General features: G+C 39.5%; 2 protein-coding genes and 1 long non-coding RNA gene across 8 annotated transcripts in view; 1 reads left to right on the top strand and 2 right to left on the bottom strand.

The window, feature by feature from the left end:
* Nucleotides 1–1,189: 1,189 nt before the first annotated feature.
* The window catches only part of LOC111271185 (syntaxin-7), a 34,051-nt gene continuing 17,882 nt past the window's right edge, over nt 1,190–17,358 (bottom strand). The window contains exons 3-6 of one of the 6 annotated variants that reach the window (XM_086972822.1): nt 16,827–16,897; nt 15,861–15,906; nt 12,683–12,922; nt 1,190–3,841 (exon numbers count right to left, since the gene is read on the bottom strand). In XM_086972822.1, the coding sequence (XP_086828948.1) occupies nt 3,086–3,841; nt 12,683–12,721 (795 nt within the window). In that variant the 5' untranslated portion in view covers nt 12,722–12,922; nt 15,861–15,906; nt 16,827–16,897 and the 3' untranslated portion in view covers nt 1,190–3,085. The other 5 variants (XM_022851821.2, XM_086972823.1, XM_022851825.2 and 2 more) reach the window with 5 other exon arrangements.
* Nucleotides 5,783–9,632, bottom strand: LOC147752027 (uncharacterized). Its single transcript, XR_015315234.1, has 2 exons — nt 8,795–9,632; nt 5,783–6,154 (listed from the first exon to the last, which is right to left on the bottom strand). It is a non-coding gene; the product is annotated as an uncharacterized LOC147752027 (long non-coding RNA).
* The window catches only part of app (Palmitoyltransferase app), a 33,142-nt gene continuing 29,194 nt past the window's right edge, over nt 13,411–17,358 (top strand). The window contains exons 1-2 of the mRNA XM_022851816.2: nt 13,411–14,228; nt 14,784–15,490. Coding sequence (XP_022707551.1) covers nt 15,213–15,490 — 278 coding nt within the window. The 5' untranslated portion in view covers nt 13,411–14,228; nt 14,784–15,212. The remainder of the gene's footprint in view (nt 14,229–14,783; nt 15,491–17,358) is intronic.

A 17,358-nucleotide genomic window follows, 5' to 3' on the forward strand; every position in this document is an offset into this window, starting at 1 on the left:
TTTCAACATCATGATCCGTTAAACAGTCTGCGTAAAGCACAATAAACCGATATGCGATGTAAAACTGTTTGTTTAGCCACGTTTACCTCGGTACAGATGGCACTGGTCTATGTAATAAATAACATTTTACTGCTGATGCGACTCCATGGACAGGCTATATTGGGCGCTCTCATATGAAGGCGTACCGACATCGGTTGTGTTAATTGATTCAACGCATAATTTGAATAAAAGACGACCTTAAACTATTTTCTGGAATAAACGAATTAATTGCGAAAATAAATGATGTGCTATTATGCCGTGTCTAGGACATACGAAATGTGGATACATCATCAAGCAGATTAGCGGCAGAACACCTCGTGAAATTCGAAGTACGCTTTAGTTCCATAAAGCTATCTCGCGCGGCGTGCAACGTTTGCGGTTGAGGAAGTTATTTTAGAGACTCAGTAGAACATGGGATGGAGCTTATTAGTCATAAACAAGTGGGCTAAGTAGATTTTTCCGGCTAATCGGGTTGGAAATTTATTATCAAAATTCATCGAGAAATGGGTCCGCCTTTGCCATTTGGTAGGTTCAGCTTGACTAAAATAAAAAAAAATCCACTACTTTACATGAACAATAGACCATTGATCCAAATAGTTTTCTTTGTACTGAAACTTTCAATGGAACTGATCTATATCTTTAGTGTCGGTTCCACAATTTTACCCTTTGTACCTTCTGCGCCAGTAGCTTGTATTGAGATCGATTTGAACCATTTCTACCGGCAGATCCCTAGATCACCGAGTTGTGGAAGGCTTATACTGATTATTTTCTGAAGCATGCTATTAACTAGTCGAGGGTAGCAAGATCATTCAAAAAATATATTCAACTTGAATAGTGAAAAAAAAAACTGGCTTATGCTCTTTCTAATGGAGAGCCCTATCTTCGCCTATGTTCAATTCCTGTTTAGCCACCTTCTATAGCACTCATATCGCTAGTGATCCCGATAATTTTTGGGGCATCAAGACAACGCAAAAAATGTATACTTCATTAAAAACTATTGTGTGTAGGAACTCTTTATGTGTGTGACTGACCGTGGTCTAAATGCTACGGACGTTGAATAACACCAATTTGAGCATTTCATCCTGTAATGCGTTCTGTTGCACAGGCAAATAAATACCTGTCTATCTACGTTCAATGATAGACATTAGCATTTTTTAAAGAATATCAAGCTATTTATTTCAAGGTGTCGTGATATAAGTGGCGTTAAGTCAGTGATTAGAATAAACTTATCATTATTATTATTATTACTCTCACCTTGAAGGTTTCTTCTCTGTCATCTTCGTGGAATCACAGCGGCGTTTCAAAGTCGCTGCTCAGATCTTCTTTTTCGATCTTCAGCAACTTTTATAATACTCGTGCATTCGCCTCAATAAAATAAACGGTTGGACTTAAAATGGCCGACTTCATGTGGCCCAGAGTAACAATTGTCTCATATCTTGACGCGAAGGGGGGGGGGGGGGGGCTAATGTGTTAGACTCGTTTAATAGAGACGCATACATCAGCGGCGCTAACATCGTCAACTTTTGAAAAAAAACCAGAATTATCATATTTGGCTGTACTATCGCCATTTCATAGCTATTTTAAGCTTCCTTTTCTTACATCAGTCATAGTGACTATGTGTACATACTGCTATTACTATATTATACGGTGTGATTGATGACCTAACATAACCTGATAAAAGCGCGACAATAATTTTTCAGGCTTTTTCGCATTTTAATATATTCTGTAGTATCATAAGTATTTTTTTCTTCAAAATAATGCAGACAAAATAGCTTGTTTTATTCATAATAGCGCAACCTCTTTTTCTAGTTGTTTCTTCCGTTTCCCATCAATCAGTTGCTTTCTTATTACAGGTTACATTTATTTATTCAGTGCGACATCTCTGCGTTCGAACACGATTGCATAAAGTTAAATTTTTCTTGTGCTTTTCACGATAGGTTGTTCTAATTATAGAAACTTATATTCTGAGTATTATCCTTATGTACAAGCAAATCTATATGCGTGGTTCCCGTAAATTTTTGGCGTTATAATTATCCAGTTTCTTTTTTATCATCCAGTTTCTTTTCTATCACCAACATCATCATGCAACCTTTCCTCTAATGCGCCAACTTGTTACGTGTCTTGCTCGACCTGACCGTTGCTGTTCTAGTATGTTTAGTCATAACATCTGCTCGCAATAACAGTAAAGTAATAGTTATTGTTTATACCCAGAATGCCAACGACAGCTTCTGTAATGTGCAGCGCCTGGTTAAAAAAATAATAGCAAATAAAATTGTAATAGTAATCATAACAATAACCAACTGGTGTAGAAGACCCTGTTCTCGGGTCTTCCTTACATGCTTTCGCCTATATGTATATATATGCATGTGTTGTCTTGTTTGATCCATTAGCAATTAATCTTCGTCAGACTTCAATGCTTTAGACGTCACTCAATTGATCAGCGAAGGAGAACTGAAGTTTGACAGGGGGAGAGAGAAAGGGAGAAGCAAACCAATAAACGGCACTCAAACCATCACGATTCTCTTGAAGTATCTGAAAACCTGGACCACGTAGCTGAATAGGCTCTTTCTTGTACTGTAACTTTTCTTTGTGTACGTCCAGCTTTCTACATTAAGGGCCAAACTGATATTTTTCCTTTCAATATACCCTTCTCCTCCCCTTTCCGCGTTTCTTCTGCCCCCTCTCTCTCTATCGTAATTTTTGTTTAAATCGCTCGCTTTTCTCTAGTATTTACGTATTGCCTATTTTCATCATCCATTTGTTGTTGTTGTTCTTGCTTCTGCTGCTGCTACTTTAAACGTATGCCTGTAGTAGTTTTTTATTTTATTTCGTGCGCCACTGTTTGTTTCTGTTGTCGTGTCTGTAAATATGCGTATAGTGTTTGCAGTATATCAATTCTGTGATTTCCCTTTGATTCTTTTACTTTTTTCCTTTGTTCTTTTCGCTGCAACCGAATTATACTTATCAGATGTTCCACGTTGTCTTCGTTCTGTTTCATTTTGTTCACTCATCGACAATCTCTCACTTGCTTTCTCTCTCTCACCAATCATTTTACAGAGTTGTAGATAATGAGAATTAAGATAGCCAGTGCTATGATGCCTGAGCCGATGAGACAGATCTGCTTCCTTCGTGCACGCTCCTGGTGATGACGGGCCTGACTTAGTTGTTCGGCCCCCTCGGCCACCCGGATGGTGGCGCTATCGACGCTCGCTTCAATCGAGTCAATCACTTCGCCCTGCTCGTGGACCATTGTGGCGAGTTCCTTGAATATGACATTCACGTCAATTATGTTTTGTTCAAGCTCGCTGACTTGTTCTTCCCATTGACGCACTATTTCCGTATTCGGGTCCTCCTTCATTATGAGAATTTGTTGGTAGCCACTTGACGGCTGGGCCTGCTGTTGCGTCTGCTGCTGCCCAGGCCGTGTGCTGGGCGGGGGTGGCAGCTGACCTCCAAGCTCGATGAGATTGCCACGCTGACTGGCTGCACGGGCTCGCCGAACCTCTGCGCGACCCTGATCTACCTCTTTATGTTGGATTGACTGGAACGCTTTGAGCGAATCAGAGAAATCGCTGGCTAGCCGATCTTTGACAATTTTGTTCTTGGCTCCCGAGTTATTGGCCGACAACTCTTTGAGTAGTTTATTTGTGTCCTTCGCTAGCTGATTGGTGTAACTTTGCATTTTACTCAATTGCTGTCGGACGGACTCATTGTCGGATGACGGCGCCGACTGCAGTTGCATAATCATCTGCTGCATAGAGTTGACATTCTGCGAGATCTTGCGAATGTTTGTCGTGATCGTCTGGAATCATTGGGCGCAATCAGGCAAAGTGCAAACAGCAGAGAAACGAGAAACGTCAGTTATTTATTAGATAACATAGATAAGAGATCATTATTAAGTAACACTAACCAATGTGTGGCAAAGTATTAGGTTGTCGAAAAGGTATTGACGGTTTTTCATCCAAAATTAAAGCAATTTTTTAATAATATTTTAAAACTTAATATGAGATATTCTGATCGATGATCATTTGCCATTTTTCAAATATCATCATAATCCAATCACTATAAAACGTCTTTAGTTTGTGAATGAAAAACTGTCACAAGTAATTTTTGCGCCATTTTACTAAAATAAAATTAAAACAATCCACAGGGTTTTGCAGAAACCGAAACAGATGCTGATAGTCTGATGATGCAAAATTTTAAGTTAAATTATTATTATTAAAAGTTCTCCTCAAATCTTGCAATGTTTGCTGGTTAGCTAAAAATTTGTGTTATCTGGCACTGTAGTGGTGGAATACGATGCGCTTTTGTCCACTTGTATAAATCGATTTTTTCAGTAGCTTCTTATAATCATGTTTGTTGTTGGCAGCAGAAATTCAAATAAATTACTTTGTCAAGCGACAGCAGCTCATATACACGATTGTATTCCAAAGCTGTCAAATATATAGCATAACCTTCTTTCGGATCAGTCCAAGCAGTTTTTGTGAACCTTTTCCCGCTGTGGCTATGACCTTTTTCGCTCATTGTCTTATATAATCGACTTCTTATAAACCCGTCATCAAACGAAAAACCTCGATTTTGTTACATTTCTGTGAAGCCTTAGGGATGGAAACACGATTGAGTGAATTCTGTTTCGTCAAGTCGTATAGCACCCAAACATCAGCCCTCCTTTTGTAGCTAGCTTTTTCCAAATGGCTTTGAAGTCTTCGGTGGTGGATGCTTAGTTTTCAGGCGGCGCCATGGCTACTCACGTGTCAGTGTAGCTTAACTTTTTTCGTGATTGGTCAACCATTACGAGGGCAGCTTTCATATCGAAACTTCCCGAGCGAAAGCGACAGAACCATCTCTGGACCGTTTCTTTTTCGACAACGCATGTTGGCGTTTCCATATGAGCCTGAGCAGCATTTGTTCGTTTATCGTAATAAAATTTAAATTATAGCGAATGTTTCATTTACTTTTAAGGCATTTATAAAGCCTTTCCAACAATTAAAGAATATCTACTAGTGCCGAGTCTCGGCTTTTATGGTACCAGCACTGACTCATATTGTCTGAAATTCGAAAGCACCTAAAAAATCGTTTATATTTTTCCGCCACTGAATACTTCGATAGATATACAAATAGCATATAAATATTTGGCAGTAAAGCAACACTATTTAGTATACAGCTGTAATATATCCGTAATAATCAATTCGTTTTTTAACTACGATAACAAAAACAATCGAATAAAAAAAAAGAGTCAAAATTGTTTTTATTTTGTCAGTTGCAAAACAAGAGTACCAAAATGTCGAACAATATCATTTCCACTCTTTTATAAGTTTGATCGATTGCCCTCGCAGACTACAGCGAAGGAGATATCGAGCATTTCGGCAAAGCAACTTTGGCTAAATGCTTGCTGTAAATATAAAAATGTGATATTTTTTTTTATCCTTATATATTGCTGGGTGGTACAAGTCATCGTTTTTGTTAGAGTTAAATCAAGGTAAAACTTTACTACCATGAGTAACATTTATTCTGCACCAAGATCTTCAGCTTTCTTTGCATATCATCAGTAAGGGGCTTTAGTGTTCATAAAATCTGGTAAAAACAATTACACTGTCGTCTACACGTCGATATTTCTTTTAATCACTTTTTCTACGATCCTCCATTGGGTTGAAACATTTTTGTTTACAAGCAGTTGTAAGCTGTGGATAATTGCCTGTAAACAACCCTTGTAAATAACGCATTGTACCACTATCGCCAATGGTTTTCTTTTCTTTTTTGTAATATATCATGCAACGATGACGGCCAATAATGCAATTTCACTGTTACAAATGCGTTTAAATTAAACACTAGCAACTACTAGACGTGCTACCCCAAAAACCAGACTTCCTTTTTGAGTTGCCTCTTTTAACAACTACAGGAATAATAACAATTCAAGCGATCATTTACGCCTTATCAGCATTATTAATATATATTAAGTCATCGAGAGATCGGATGACCAAGTCTTATCCACCAAGAAGTGTTCCGCAAGCGATGAGTTGATCTTAAAAGCCATTGAATCGTTCAGATGAAACTGCTAGCGACTACCTTTGCCGTTGCTTAGGTTCCACGTTGTTCTCATGATCGCGTTTGCCTGCTAATGTCAGGGACACGTGGCGGTTTAGGTCCGAATCCGGGCATGTCTATTTCATATTGGGAGTCAGCTGCCGAAAGAATGCTCAACGGTTGATGCCGGTAAATTCGAAACATTTACTGTTCCCCATTATGATTAAACATTCTAGTACAAGTCGTAACATTCGATAAGCATATTTTGCGACCTCCAGTTCAATCCGAAGTCCAGGTCTATCCGTGCCTGTATTTTCCTATATATATGTCAAATATCTGTAACCTGGAGTCTAAATAAAGGTGAAAAGATGCCGTCTTAGAAAGGCTTCCTTGCTGGCACAACGAATCTGCGTCTACATTAAACCTTTTCGAGCATATTGTCAAGTACATGATACTTTTGACGCTTCATCTAAAAATTTGATTTCTATTATAAATGACTACATTACTTTTCAGTTGAATATTTTAAAATAATATGATTAACAACATCGAATATTTAGATTACAATGAATTGGCTATAATGATGCACAGTGATTAAGAGATCTGTGAGGACTCAACTACGTATTTCTGTACCCAGGAACTATTTAATTATCTGATCTATGAGAATAACGAGTTCTCATGGTTATCCTATATTAGCGCGTAAGTGTCGGCTCGTCCAGAGCTACTTCACGGTTGCAAAACTCGAGCGGTTTCAAACTACGAATCATAAGCATACCAAATTTGGCAAATATCTACATAAAACTGCTGAACATCTGTAGCTATAAGCTGACTAACTATTACTGGACAATGTTGAGCACAGGAATAAGGACATCGTTTAATGCTGAAAATTAAGGCTCAGTGATTATGTTTTTGTTTTTCGAAAGTGAAAGTACTTTTGGAATACTTCGAAAACTGATGAAAACATTGAATAAACAAGCCGTAGGCGAAACGACAGTTTGCTACTAATATAATCATCTTAGAAAATTAAAAACCATGAAGGTGACTATATTTTAACACCTTAGGCGAAAGAACAAGTTCCTACGTCACCGAAGCTTGTGAGAAAATCAAAATATGAACTATAAGCTCTCTGAAAATTCAATGTGCGATTTTCCGGAATACGTATTACAAAATTGTAACAAAAACAGTAAAGATGAAAAACAAACGATTAAATGCTCGTAAGCTGAGTTAAAAATGGATGGAAATACGTATAGTGTACTCGAGGCAATATGACAACAAAACCTGGAATATATCTTCGCTATAGGCGAAACACAGGTCAGTCTGTACAGCCTACTAGAGGAAGATGAGGCGAGAGAGTGGCGTGAAACGGAAGTGAGCAATTTAAGAAAATGGTCAATGCTGTCAGATCATTCGAAATCCTAAAGAATTTTACGTGTAGGGCGGCGATCGATAGCATACGATCTCGTCGCCATACTTCAATCACAACCCGAATCGAAGAAAACAGAATCCAGATATGGCATTAGCTCTCAAACTCTAGTTATTTAACACACCCGAAATATTGCTCTTCAGTTTTATACTATGTAAAAGTTTCACAAGCCCTTTAAGCTACTAAACTCAAAACAACCTAACAGATTAGCCTAAATTATCTTACGCCACCGAAAATAGCGGGTAATGCGCAACTCATGCTCAGAGCTAACCTCTTCCAAATGTCACTCTAATGAGTACGGTAAACCCGAGACCAGATATGTAACCTGGCGTATGTTCGTTTATAAGAACGGTGGTCTTTTTCACCATGTCAAACAACCGACCTTAGCTTTAATCCCAGTAGCTATAACATGCTGCTTTCAGGTAGCTATAACATGCTGCTTTCAGGTCAGCTATTCCAACTAATTGAATTCGATGCTTTAAAGAACGCTTAACAATGCTCAACGGAATACGATTGGCACGGTATGTGATCTGTCCTCCGTACAGTTCGCACCTTATCTGTATATTTTTTGATTGAATCTAGAATCACATTTCTAAATGCTATGATACCTATGATTTTAATCAAACAAAAAACTGTTTATATAGTAACATATCATTTTTGTAAGTAGGTCACGTAGTTCTTGCAGTATCTAGGCAACCGATTTTGGGTGATTTAATTACCACCCAGGTTTTAGGAACCCGCTATCAAACATTTCCTTTCCTCCTGACTTAAGAGATTCCACAAGTCAAAATGACTGCATTAGTACGGCCTGTCTATCATAGAATAGACACAGGCTGCCGTGCCATGAGATGTGTCGGACTGCTCCTTAATTTAGTATACATACCACTGACGAGCTTGGACACGTCACTGCATCTTAACTAAAGACTCAATTAGCGACGAACAGCTAATCAGACCGACGTTCAGCGCCAGCAGTATCGTTGCGAGTACTTAGCTTTGCGTGTGATAGTGGCAGCTGAGGTGTACATAATAATCTTAGTGAGTGAACTGAATTCAAGCTCAACAAAACCGGTTAAAATGACCATTCTAAAGGTTTTTCACAACGGGATAAAATTGACCGCGTTACATTTCATAGCTGCTAAAGATGATAAATTTTCTCATACACTACTACGTGTAAGCGTCTGTATATTGTGGTCTGGTTGTAACATTGAGCTTATAAGTAGCCATGCAAGCAATAAATTAATGAGTAATCACACGTTCAGCACATATGAAAGAGTTCATAAGCATAGGACGCGTGTCATGATGGATACTTACGTGTTGTTTGCTTAATACATTGAAAAAGATAGGACGTTCCCATTGTAATTTTTTTGCGTAATTCGCAACAAATTCCGTTGAACGCCACGTTAGTGATGCTTGTGGAGAGACAGATCTGGGTAAAAAATAAGCAAATTAATTCAAGTTAACGCATCCAGGAAATAAAAAAAATAATGAGTTTTTTGGAATCCGTTCAAAACCAAATCAAAGCGCGGAACACAAGGCCAAAAGAAGGATTAAGGTGCTTACTAAAACTTTGTAAACAGTATTATATCAAGCAGCTATAACCTCTACGTATTGATACCAGTCGGCTCATAGCATCCAGCAGTACTACAAACGCGGCGAGCTTTCGCATGGATGAAAATCGTTATGGATTTTGATAAATCGTAAACTGCAGAGCCAATGAATGTATTACTGAAATACGGTCTAGATGCAACTACCTGATGAACAGCTGCCGCACCTAGGAGAAGAATATCGTAATAATAGCCAAATAAGCTCTAGCTCGAAGACTGTGTACTTTCTCAAATTATATAATAAATCGAAGCGAACTAGATGAGCTGCTTAGCTAATCACCACCATCACTGTACTTGTATCTTAGGAAGGCAATTCCTACCAGTTATTTTCCACACAGAAAATCATAACTGAATGGTGTATTCATTGTTTACAATAATGACCGCCATCTATTTACTACCATTAGTGTCGCACAAATGTTCTAAATCGGTCATATTTAGTCAGAACAGAATTCCCTGTTAGTATTTTATCTTATTAGCAAACAATGAAAGCCTATCATTGAAGTGAAAAGGCATAAAACAATAGTTAAACGACATAAAATTCATGCGTAAACACTTAACACTGAACATGAATAATACGCTCGAAAACCCTGCCAGGTTAGGTGGATTTATCATTGAATACTCGACACCCGAAAGAAGACTGACTCGTAACTATCACCGATGACAATCATTAAATCTGTTTATAGAGAATCGTCATAGTTAAAAAAATATAACTTTTCATTAACAAATTGTTTTGCATATCTTTAGGAAAAATACTCCTTGACGATACGATATATCAACCAAGACAGACCCATGGTCTGTAGAAAAAAACGAAATTTTTAGTGCCGATAAGCGCATTTGAGGCTTTCTGGAATAGTCTGTGAACAGAAAAGCTCAATTTGGTTGTTGTGGAATAATCATTGTCAGCCTGAAATTTCAGTGTCGACAACATTAACTTTGAGACAGATGTTTTTATCGATTTTCTAAGGCCTAACCGTTACCCACAACGTATAGCCATTGTTTAATAATTTGTTGGCATATGTAAGATTGCTGCTAATGGTACAGACTATGCTTTTTTGACTGTAAACTTGCTTAGGAAGCCTATCTATATTGCCTTCCTACAATTGAAGAACTGTTTTAAGTCGCGCCAGGTATTCAAGATTAGTCAGGCACGGTGGTCGAACTCTGAAAACGTTTCTAAATAAAATAAGTAAGCTCTAAAGTTATTCACTGAAGACGCTGCTCCGCCACGATGTTACTAGAAAAAAAGCGTGATTCATATTTCAGTACGATGGAACTCAAACATTATTGGTGCAAGAAAAAACGCTAGATGCGTTCCAGAACGATTCAGTCAGCCCTGAATATTGAAAATCGGTATTGGTAAATGGATGCGCATCAAAAAACGGGAATTTTCAAAACACAAGTCCAACGAAAATCCTGGTTTGGATACATGGATCAAAATTACACCCCACTGAACCGACGATAACTAGTGACAAAAGTACACTAGCTTCCGTCAAAGCGAATAAAAATCAAATTGCATAAAAAGCCTATCAGCCAAAACCACGTTCTTAGTATAGGTTTGCGTCGTTTATGTACCCTAGCTAAGTCTGAGGAAGTGAAATTTTATTAGCTCGGATGCTATTGGGCTTTTACTATTTTTATTATTAGCACGATTGAAGCAAGTACATCATTAGCTTCAACAGCCACATAAATCAACAAAATCAAAATTATACTAAGTCCCAAACAGCTAATTTCATAAATTAGGAAAAACCCTAATCTGACGTTTTGTAAACAAAATATTCCAGTGCAAGTGAAGCGGCCTATATCACTTGCTTCGTATCAAACACTTACCGAACGTTTAATTCTTAACTTGTTGTTAGTCACCTTAGATAGTATTGATAGCCTCGAATAAAATAAATATTAGACAGTCTTGATAGCGTCGAATAAATTAGATATTTTAAGTTTTACATCCAATACTCGAGCCATTAGGCGTTGCTTCAGAGGGCTCGCTCTTAGAACGAAACTAAGTCTTTCGACAGCCTTATTCGGACTTAGATTTTTACATACCCTTAATTTCAATAGGCAGACACGTAACTATTGTATTGCATCTTACAGAAATGATGACGACATCGAATAACGCCTACAAAATCTCTAGGCTAAAGTAGCAAATATTTTTATAGCTCTTGCATATCCTACCAAAATTTCTCATTAATTTGAGTGCAATCAAAGACGTAACCACTAATTTGCTCCATCAATTATCGCAAAAGACTGCTAGTGAGGCACCGCGTGCAAAATTATATATTACGCTCAACATGTAACGGGTTTAATGTCTGAACACTTCCCGAAAACCTAGGGACATATTATTAATTAGTACCGAACGATACATGATGCTTTAAAAATACCATGCATGTCGTTGGAACTTTAGAATGTAAATCTAAAAACAACAAAATATCGTACAGAGGCGTAGCCTTAGGGTGACCAAAACGATTGGTTGATTGCTTGATAGAACTGTACTTCCTAACGAAATCCCTCTCGCTTCGCAAGGTATCATAAACATCGTGAGATTATTCACGTATGCAACAGAAGCTTGTAAAGGGAACAGAAACCGAAGGACGGGTCTGCAATAGGAAGAGTTCCCTAATATCACTACATTTGAAAACGTCCGCACAAACTCCGTGCTGCTGCAATCCGCCGCCCGTTTGGTTATTTTATTTGCAAAAATCTTTTTCAATCTGTGTTGCTAACTAAATAGTACTCGAGCAGTATGCAGTTCTTGAGAAATATCTGGAAATATTTAAATAACATCTAAAAAAACTAACCAAAAAAAATAGAGGCGCAGAAAGGAATCAATATGCGTCTTCAGATGCTCATCATCAAATGATAGCTACGTTCAGTTAATAATGACTGCATACGAATAACCCACCCGTATGAGGTTTGAAAAAGAAGTCATAGTCTGTGTTGCGTTAATAGATAAACAGCTTCAACCTACAGCGGTTGTTATTGGCCTCGTATGACATTACACGGTCAACTTGTTCTATAGATATGATGAAGGCGCTCGTTATCCCCGACTCATGTGACTGCACAGATTATCCGTTAAGCTCGATCTGTATCTCTGCGTAGTTCAGTTTTTACCCACTAATAATAACAATGATATATTACGAAAGAAACAACTCGAACTGCATTTATTTAAGCCACACTGCATCCGTGATGATAACTGATTCCATTAAGTGACAGCGGGTGACGTGGACAAATCGACTCCATATCCACCCGGTTGAGCTCTAGCCCTCTCATCTGAGACACGGCCACTTTAGCGAGGAATTCTGTCTTTGTAGCAGAAATCTGTCTGCCGCACTGCAGAATCTTTTACACTCATCAAGGGATAGCAATTTACCTTGGAAAAAATTAAGCACCGAACACACAAGCTAACTTTCACCCTTTTTTATTCATATTCTATTCATCTCTCATTTCAGTTATCTATAAAATTAACTTTGTTTTATTAGCTGATAAATGACAACACGTACATTAGCTGTACACAGTCATGACCGCATCTGATCTTAGTAGTGGTGGAATTGGTATTGATCGATGATAATCATTGAAGCCCAATTGTAAATCAACAAACCTGCGTGAGTTGGTCGACATCTCCTTGTGACTGGTACATGATGAGGCCGGAGAAGTTGGCTGCCCTGTTGGGGCTGCCTAATCGTCACTGAAATTGTTAACAACGACGACAAGATAATTCCACGTCAACGATGACACCTTGTCTTTGTTTTGGTCTTCGCAGCTGCCGGTGGAAAAAGATGACGAACTGAGTGGCTATAGCTTTTATCGTCCAGGATTGTCTGGCGTACGACTTCGTTCACTAACCAAAACAGCAAGAAAACGTAGTTTACGTTGTCACGTAAATGCGTATCAATCGATGCGTACTATTTATGCCACGATGATACAGCAGGAGACAGACACACCGAGACAAATCAACACTAAGAGCACCAGCTAGCGCTGGTCTCCTGGAAATCCTTAACAAGCTGCTACAACACCACTGTTGACTAGATGGTATACGAATTTAATCGAAGGAGTTTCGCATAGACAACTACCCACTAATTTGGGTTGTTCTTAGCAGAGCGACTGCTGTTTCCATACACACAGAGATTACAGTGGTTCCCCTGTAAATGCTTACCAGACAACGATTTACATCGAGTCTTGTTTACGCCAATTGGGGAGGGGGGCGGGGGGTATTTTGTCATTCGCCGTCTTCGTTCTACAAATAAAGGGTATCTCTAAGTGAAAGTATGCGAAATTTTCAAACATATATAGAATATATTTGTAGGTGAACCTTTTTTGTCGGACACCAGCCAGCTAAGCCGGTTCATGAACAGACAGCTGCTACCCCTTTGATAGCAAAACGCGGCTGGCTTTACTTATAATCGAGACAAAACTAAGTGTACTGATAAACCCTACGCTGGTCAGATATAAGCAGAAACCATTTATCGGCCCCAAATATCTACTGATGAAACCTGTCAGGAATATCGTTACTGCAAGGTGGCTGTTATTCTGGATTTTGTGCATTCAAATTTGCCGCTACTCTGTTAGCGGAGCGCTCTCCTCCTTTCCATGGGCTCGGCAACCTTTAAATTTCGAATAGTCGTTTGTTTTGCTGGTGATACCGCTTTCTCTGCTATCCTGCGTGGTGGTTGTACTTTCATCCATCGCCGTCAATAGCACCGCTACAGCCAGCGGAGGCAGCCAATAACACACTATCCCTTTGTTGTCATCTAACAGAGTGACTGAACGACCGTTGATCAAAGAGATAGATGGTGACGATGTGTCGATGGTCCTTTATGCAGTAGTAGCGCCTCTCACCGTTCCAGTAGCCAATGGGTGTCCGGTTCAAGTGGTTGTAGCGGCGGTCAAACTGAGATCGGCTAGCTGTGAAGGCATTACCCTGCACTTGCGATCTGCGGGAATATGCGACCGCCGTGTGAAGCTCGATGACAGAAACACAACAGAGGAAAAACGAAAAAAGCAAAATTGAAAAGATACATCGACGACGACACTCGTGTATCATTCTGCTGCTAGAACGAAACGCCTAATAGTTCGTCGGCATTTCGAGTCAGCCGCCAGAATATGTGTTTACCAGCAGTACAGCTATTGAGATGTCTCGTACCGAAGTAAAGCTGCTGACTGATCTAGACCGTTTGTTCATTTCGTTTAACACATGCTTTATAAATATTACAGCATATATCTATCTGGGTGCAGGAGTGTATACAGGAGTCTGTACGGGATGTAGAAAACATGTGTGAGAATGGCTGTGAATGTATATCGTGCCTCTATACATATATATATACATATATCTAAATGAGTGTATACATTTTTCTCTTATCGTGTTGAACCCACTCGGTTTCATTGTTAAATCGAGCTCACGAGATACCCTCACTTTTTTCCTCAATTCATAAATACAACTGGGAGCCAACCAGCAAAGCGTATCTGCTCGAATATCTGCGATTAACATAGCCCCGTATGTTCGGATCATCTTATCGGTAACAACCAGCTCTCCGCCGCTGAAGCATGGGTTCCTATCTACTATTTAGTGAAAAATTGACTAAAGACACTACACCGGTCGGTGTATCATTATTTTGCGAAACTAAAGACAAGCAATTCCATTGATCCAACACTTTTTTATCCCAGTGTTTATTCTTGTAGCTAACAGTAGTCTCTCGGTGCAGGTGTCTCGATGTTGAGTGACTGCTCGATGTGTTTGGGAGCGCAAGTGTGTGCTGTTGTTATTGTTGTGTATGTCCTCGGTACGAGTCGCTGTTGAAGTAGTTGGTCATGCTGCTAGCCAGTTGTGAAACGATAGCAGAACGTGGTTGCTGTTCTGAGTGGCTTTTGTCGTATGTAGCTTTTCCAGCATGTAGGCATAGCCCCGGTGATGTGAGGGCATGTGCTGCGCAAGTTGTGCCACTTACGACTAGCCGCTGCGTCGAGCTTAAACCTGAAGAAACAACGACAGCAGCAGCAGCGGTTAGCAGTCACCCATTATTCGTTGACTGGTTGGCCGCCACCATTTGTTCCTCAGAGCATTCGTATCCCTCATCGCCGCTGGCGGTGTCAAACCTCTGCTCTTTGCGAGGTCTAGTTAGCGCGCTCGTACAATGAGACAGATCGGGACACCCCCGCTAATGCGTCCACACGACTCGGATACGACGGGCGGCGGCCAGCGGGGCCACGGAGGGGCTTCCGGAGGCCGTGGTGGTGGAGGATACGGACACCCACCTCAAAAAAGTGGACGACGTCAGAAACGCTACGAAGTGTTCCCCGGAAGGAATAAATTTTTCTGTGATGGCCGTCTCATGATGGCCAAACAAACTCATGTCTTCTTATTTACGTGCACCCTCATCATCGGCACGTGTACACTATTCTTCGTTTTCGAGTAAGTTAATTGAATATAAAATTAAAGCGAGAAAGAAAAATCCGATCTGATTTGTTTTTAGACACCAGAAATAGGTAACCTCATATATATCGATATTATCGCCGCAACCTGCCGAAAAAGCCACTGAAAACTAGCAAAACGGTTAGTAATACTTTTAGATCAATCAGAGCCTTAAAACATATGACTATGTATACTATAAGGATACTATAAGGACTATAAAACATAAAACTATGTAATGCCGCAGCAACTATGTAGGTCTATAACAAACTCTTCTAAATATTTAATTACTCGACATCAATAGGAATTCATTGTAAGGTTTTCGAAGATTGACGCGTGACCCAATATTTCGTATAACAAAAGCGTTACTTACTTAGTTCTCTCACTTCGGTTTGTCAGTATTAGCCATGTCTATCGTCCTAACGCAAAACACGACAGCAGATACATAGTAGCAACAATTGAAACGGTTTATAAGAAACAATTGTGTTCTGGAGGTCTTCAATCACCGGTTAGAGTCGACTCTAGCCGCCCCGGCTTATTACCGGGGCGGCAAAAGTCGAAGTTCTTCGAACAAAAGCCACCATTCTATACAAAGTAGTATATTCGTGCAATTCCAGATTGCATGAATATAGTACTTTGTTTAGCAAAGTTTGTAAGTTGAGGTGTTAAGTGCGATAGTCATTTCATTCTATAAATAGAACAACTGTACTCATTTCAACAATTTTATTCTACTCATTATCTATCTATTATCATGGTGTTGCTAAAAGTCTGTGCTTGTTTGTCTGCTTGTTTGCCAGACCCAAGACGACAAATTGAAGTCAATTTTTGGCTGGTTCGCTTCTGGGAAAATCAGCGCGGAAGATGAAGCCGACTGGCCAAATCCTTTTCCCTACAAGGAAAAAAGTTTGCTTTTGATCGTAGAGCGTAGTGTTGATTTGGTTGACTGTAAATCTACGGAAGCGAGTATTTTCACATTTCCTGCTTAAAACAACGTCGTATTAGGACTTAAGTGGCTATCAGCAATGTCCATGCTTATATGTCGTATAACGCAAAAACGTATATTTCTGTGCAAATTGTGTAGCGTAAGCCAGCGTGCTCGAGGTTTGCTTAATAAATTAGGTAGGCGCAGAACAAAGCCTGCAGGTTGCCCATCAGTATATTACTCCTGCTTTGTTGAAAACTGACTAACAGGTAATAATACATATAACAGCTGTCATGCGTTTTTTCCGATTCGCCAAAATCGTACTTAAAAAATTTATGCGCGTTAATATATATATATATACATATATATGGTGTGGGTGGTCTGTCGTTATTTAGTGTTAGAGTCTCGGTAACGTACCTATTCGTAACGTAGTTGTTGCTGGTGGTGCCGATGGAGATTGGTGGTGCGGCGTTCTTCAGTCTAAAAATCTGAGGGTCAGGCAAACAATTAGTTGCCTGTCTGTCTAACACCCGTCGATTCACTGGAGGCTGAGGAACACTTTCGATTCACATTCTACGATTCAGAAAAGAGCGCCCTAAGCAGACAAAAGCCAGCTAAATGTTGGCCATCGTATCTTATCGGACGCTTAACGCCCCGTTGGCCCATTCTTTATTCTTCTACGAACTAATTATGACCTTTAGAACGAAAACTTCGTACAACGAAGGACTCTTATGGATACAGTGGTCAGGTGTTTGTGCAAATTAAATGTATGGTCGGAGCACGAGAGTCCTTGACACGAGGAACTACGTTAGATATCTTAACATACCTAGCGTAAGGTGGCTCCATATTAAAATAGAAACATTAGGTAAGTCGCAAGTGAAAAATTATTGCATTAAACAATAGTCACTTTGTGTTTTCAGACATCGACAAAGCCCGCTCGCAAACTTGA

Source organism: Varroa jacobsoni, unplaced genomic scaffold (genome assembly GCF_002532875.2).
Source record: "Varroa jacobsoni isolate VJ856 unplaced genomic scaffold, vjacob_1.0 contig00413, whole genome shotgun sequence".
In the NCBI taxonomy this organism is placed as follows: domain Eukaryota; kingdom Metazoa; phylum Arthropoda; class Arachnida; order Mesostigmata; family Varroidae; genus Varroa; species Varroa jacobsoni.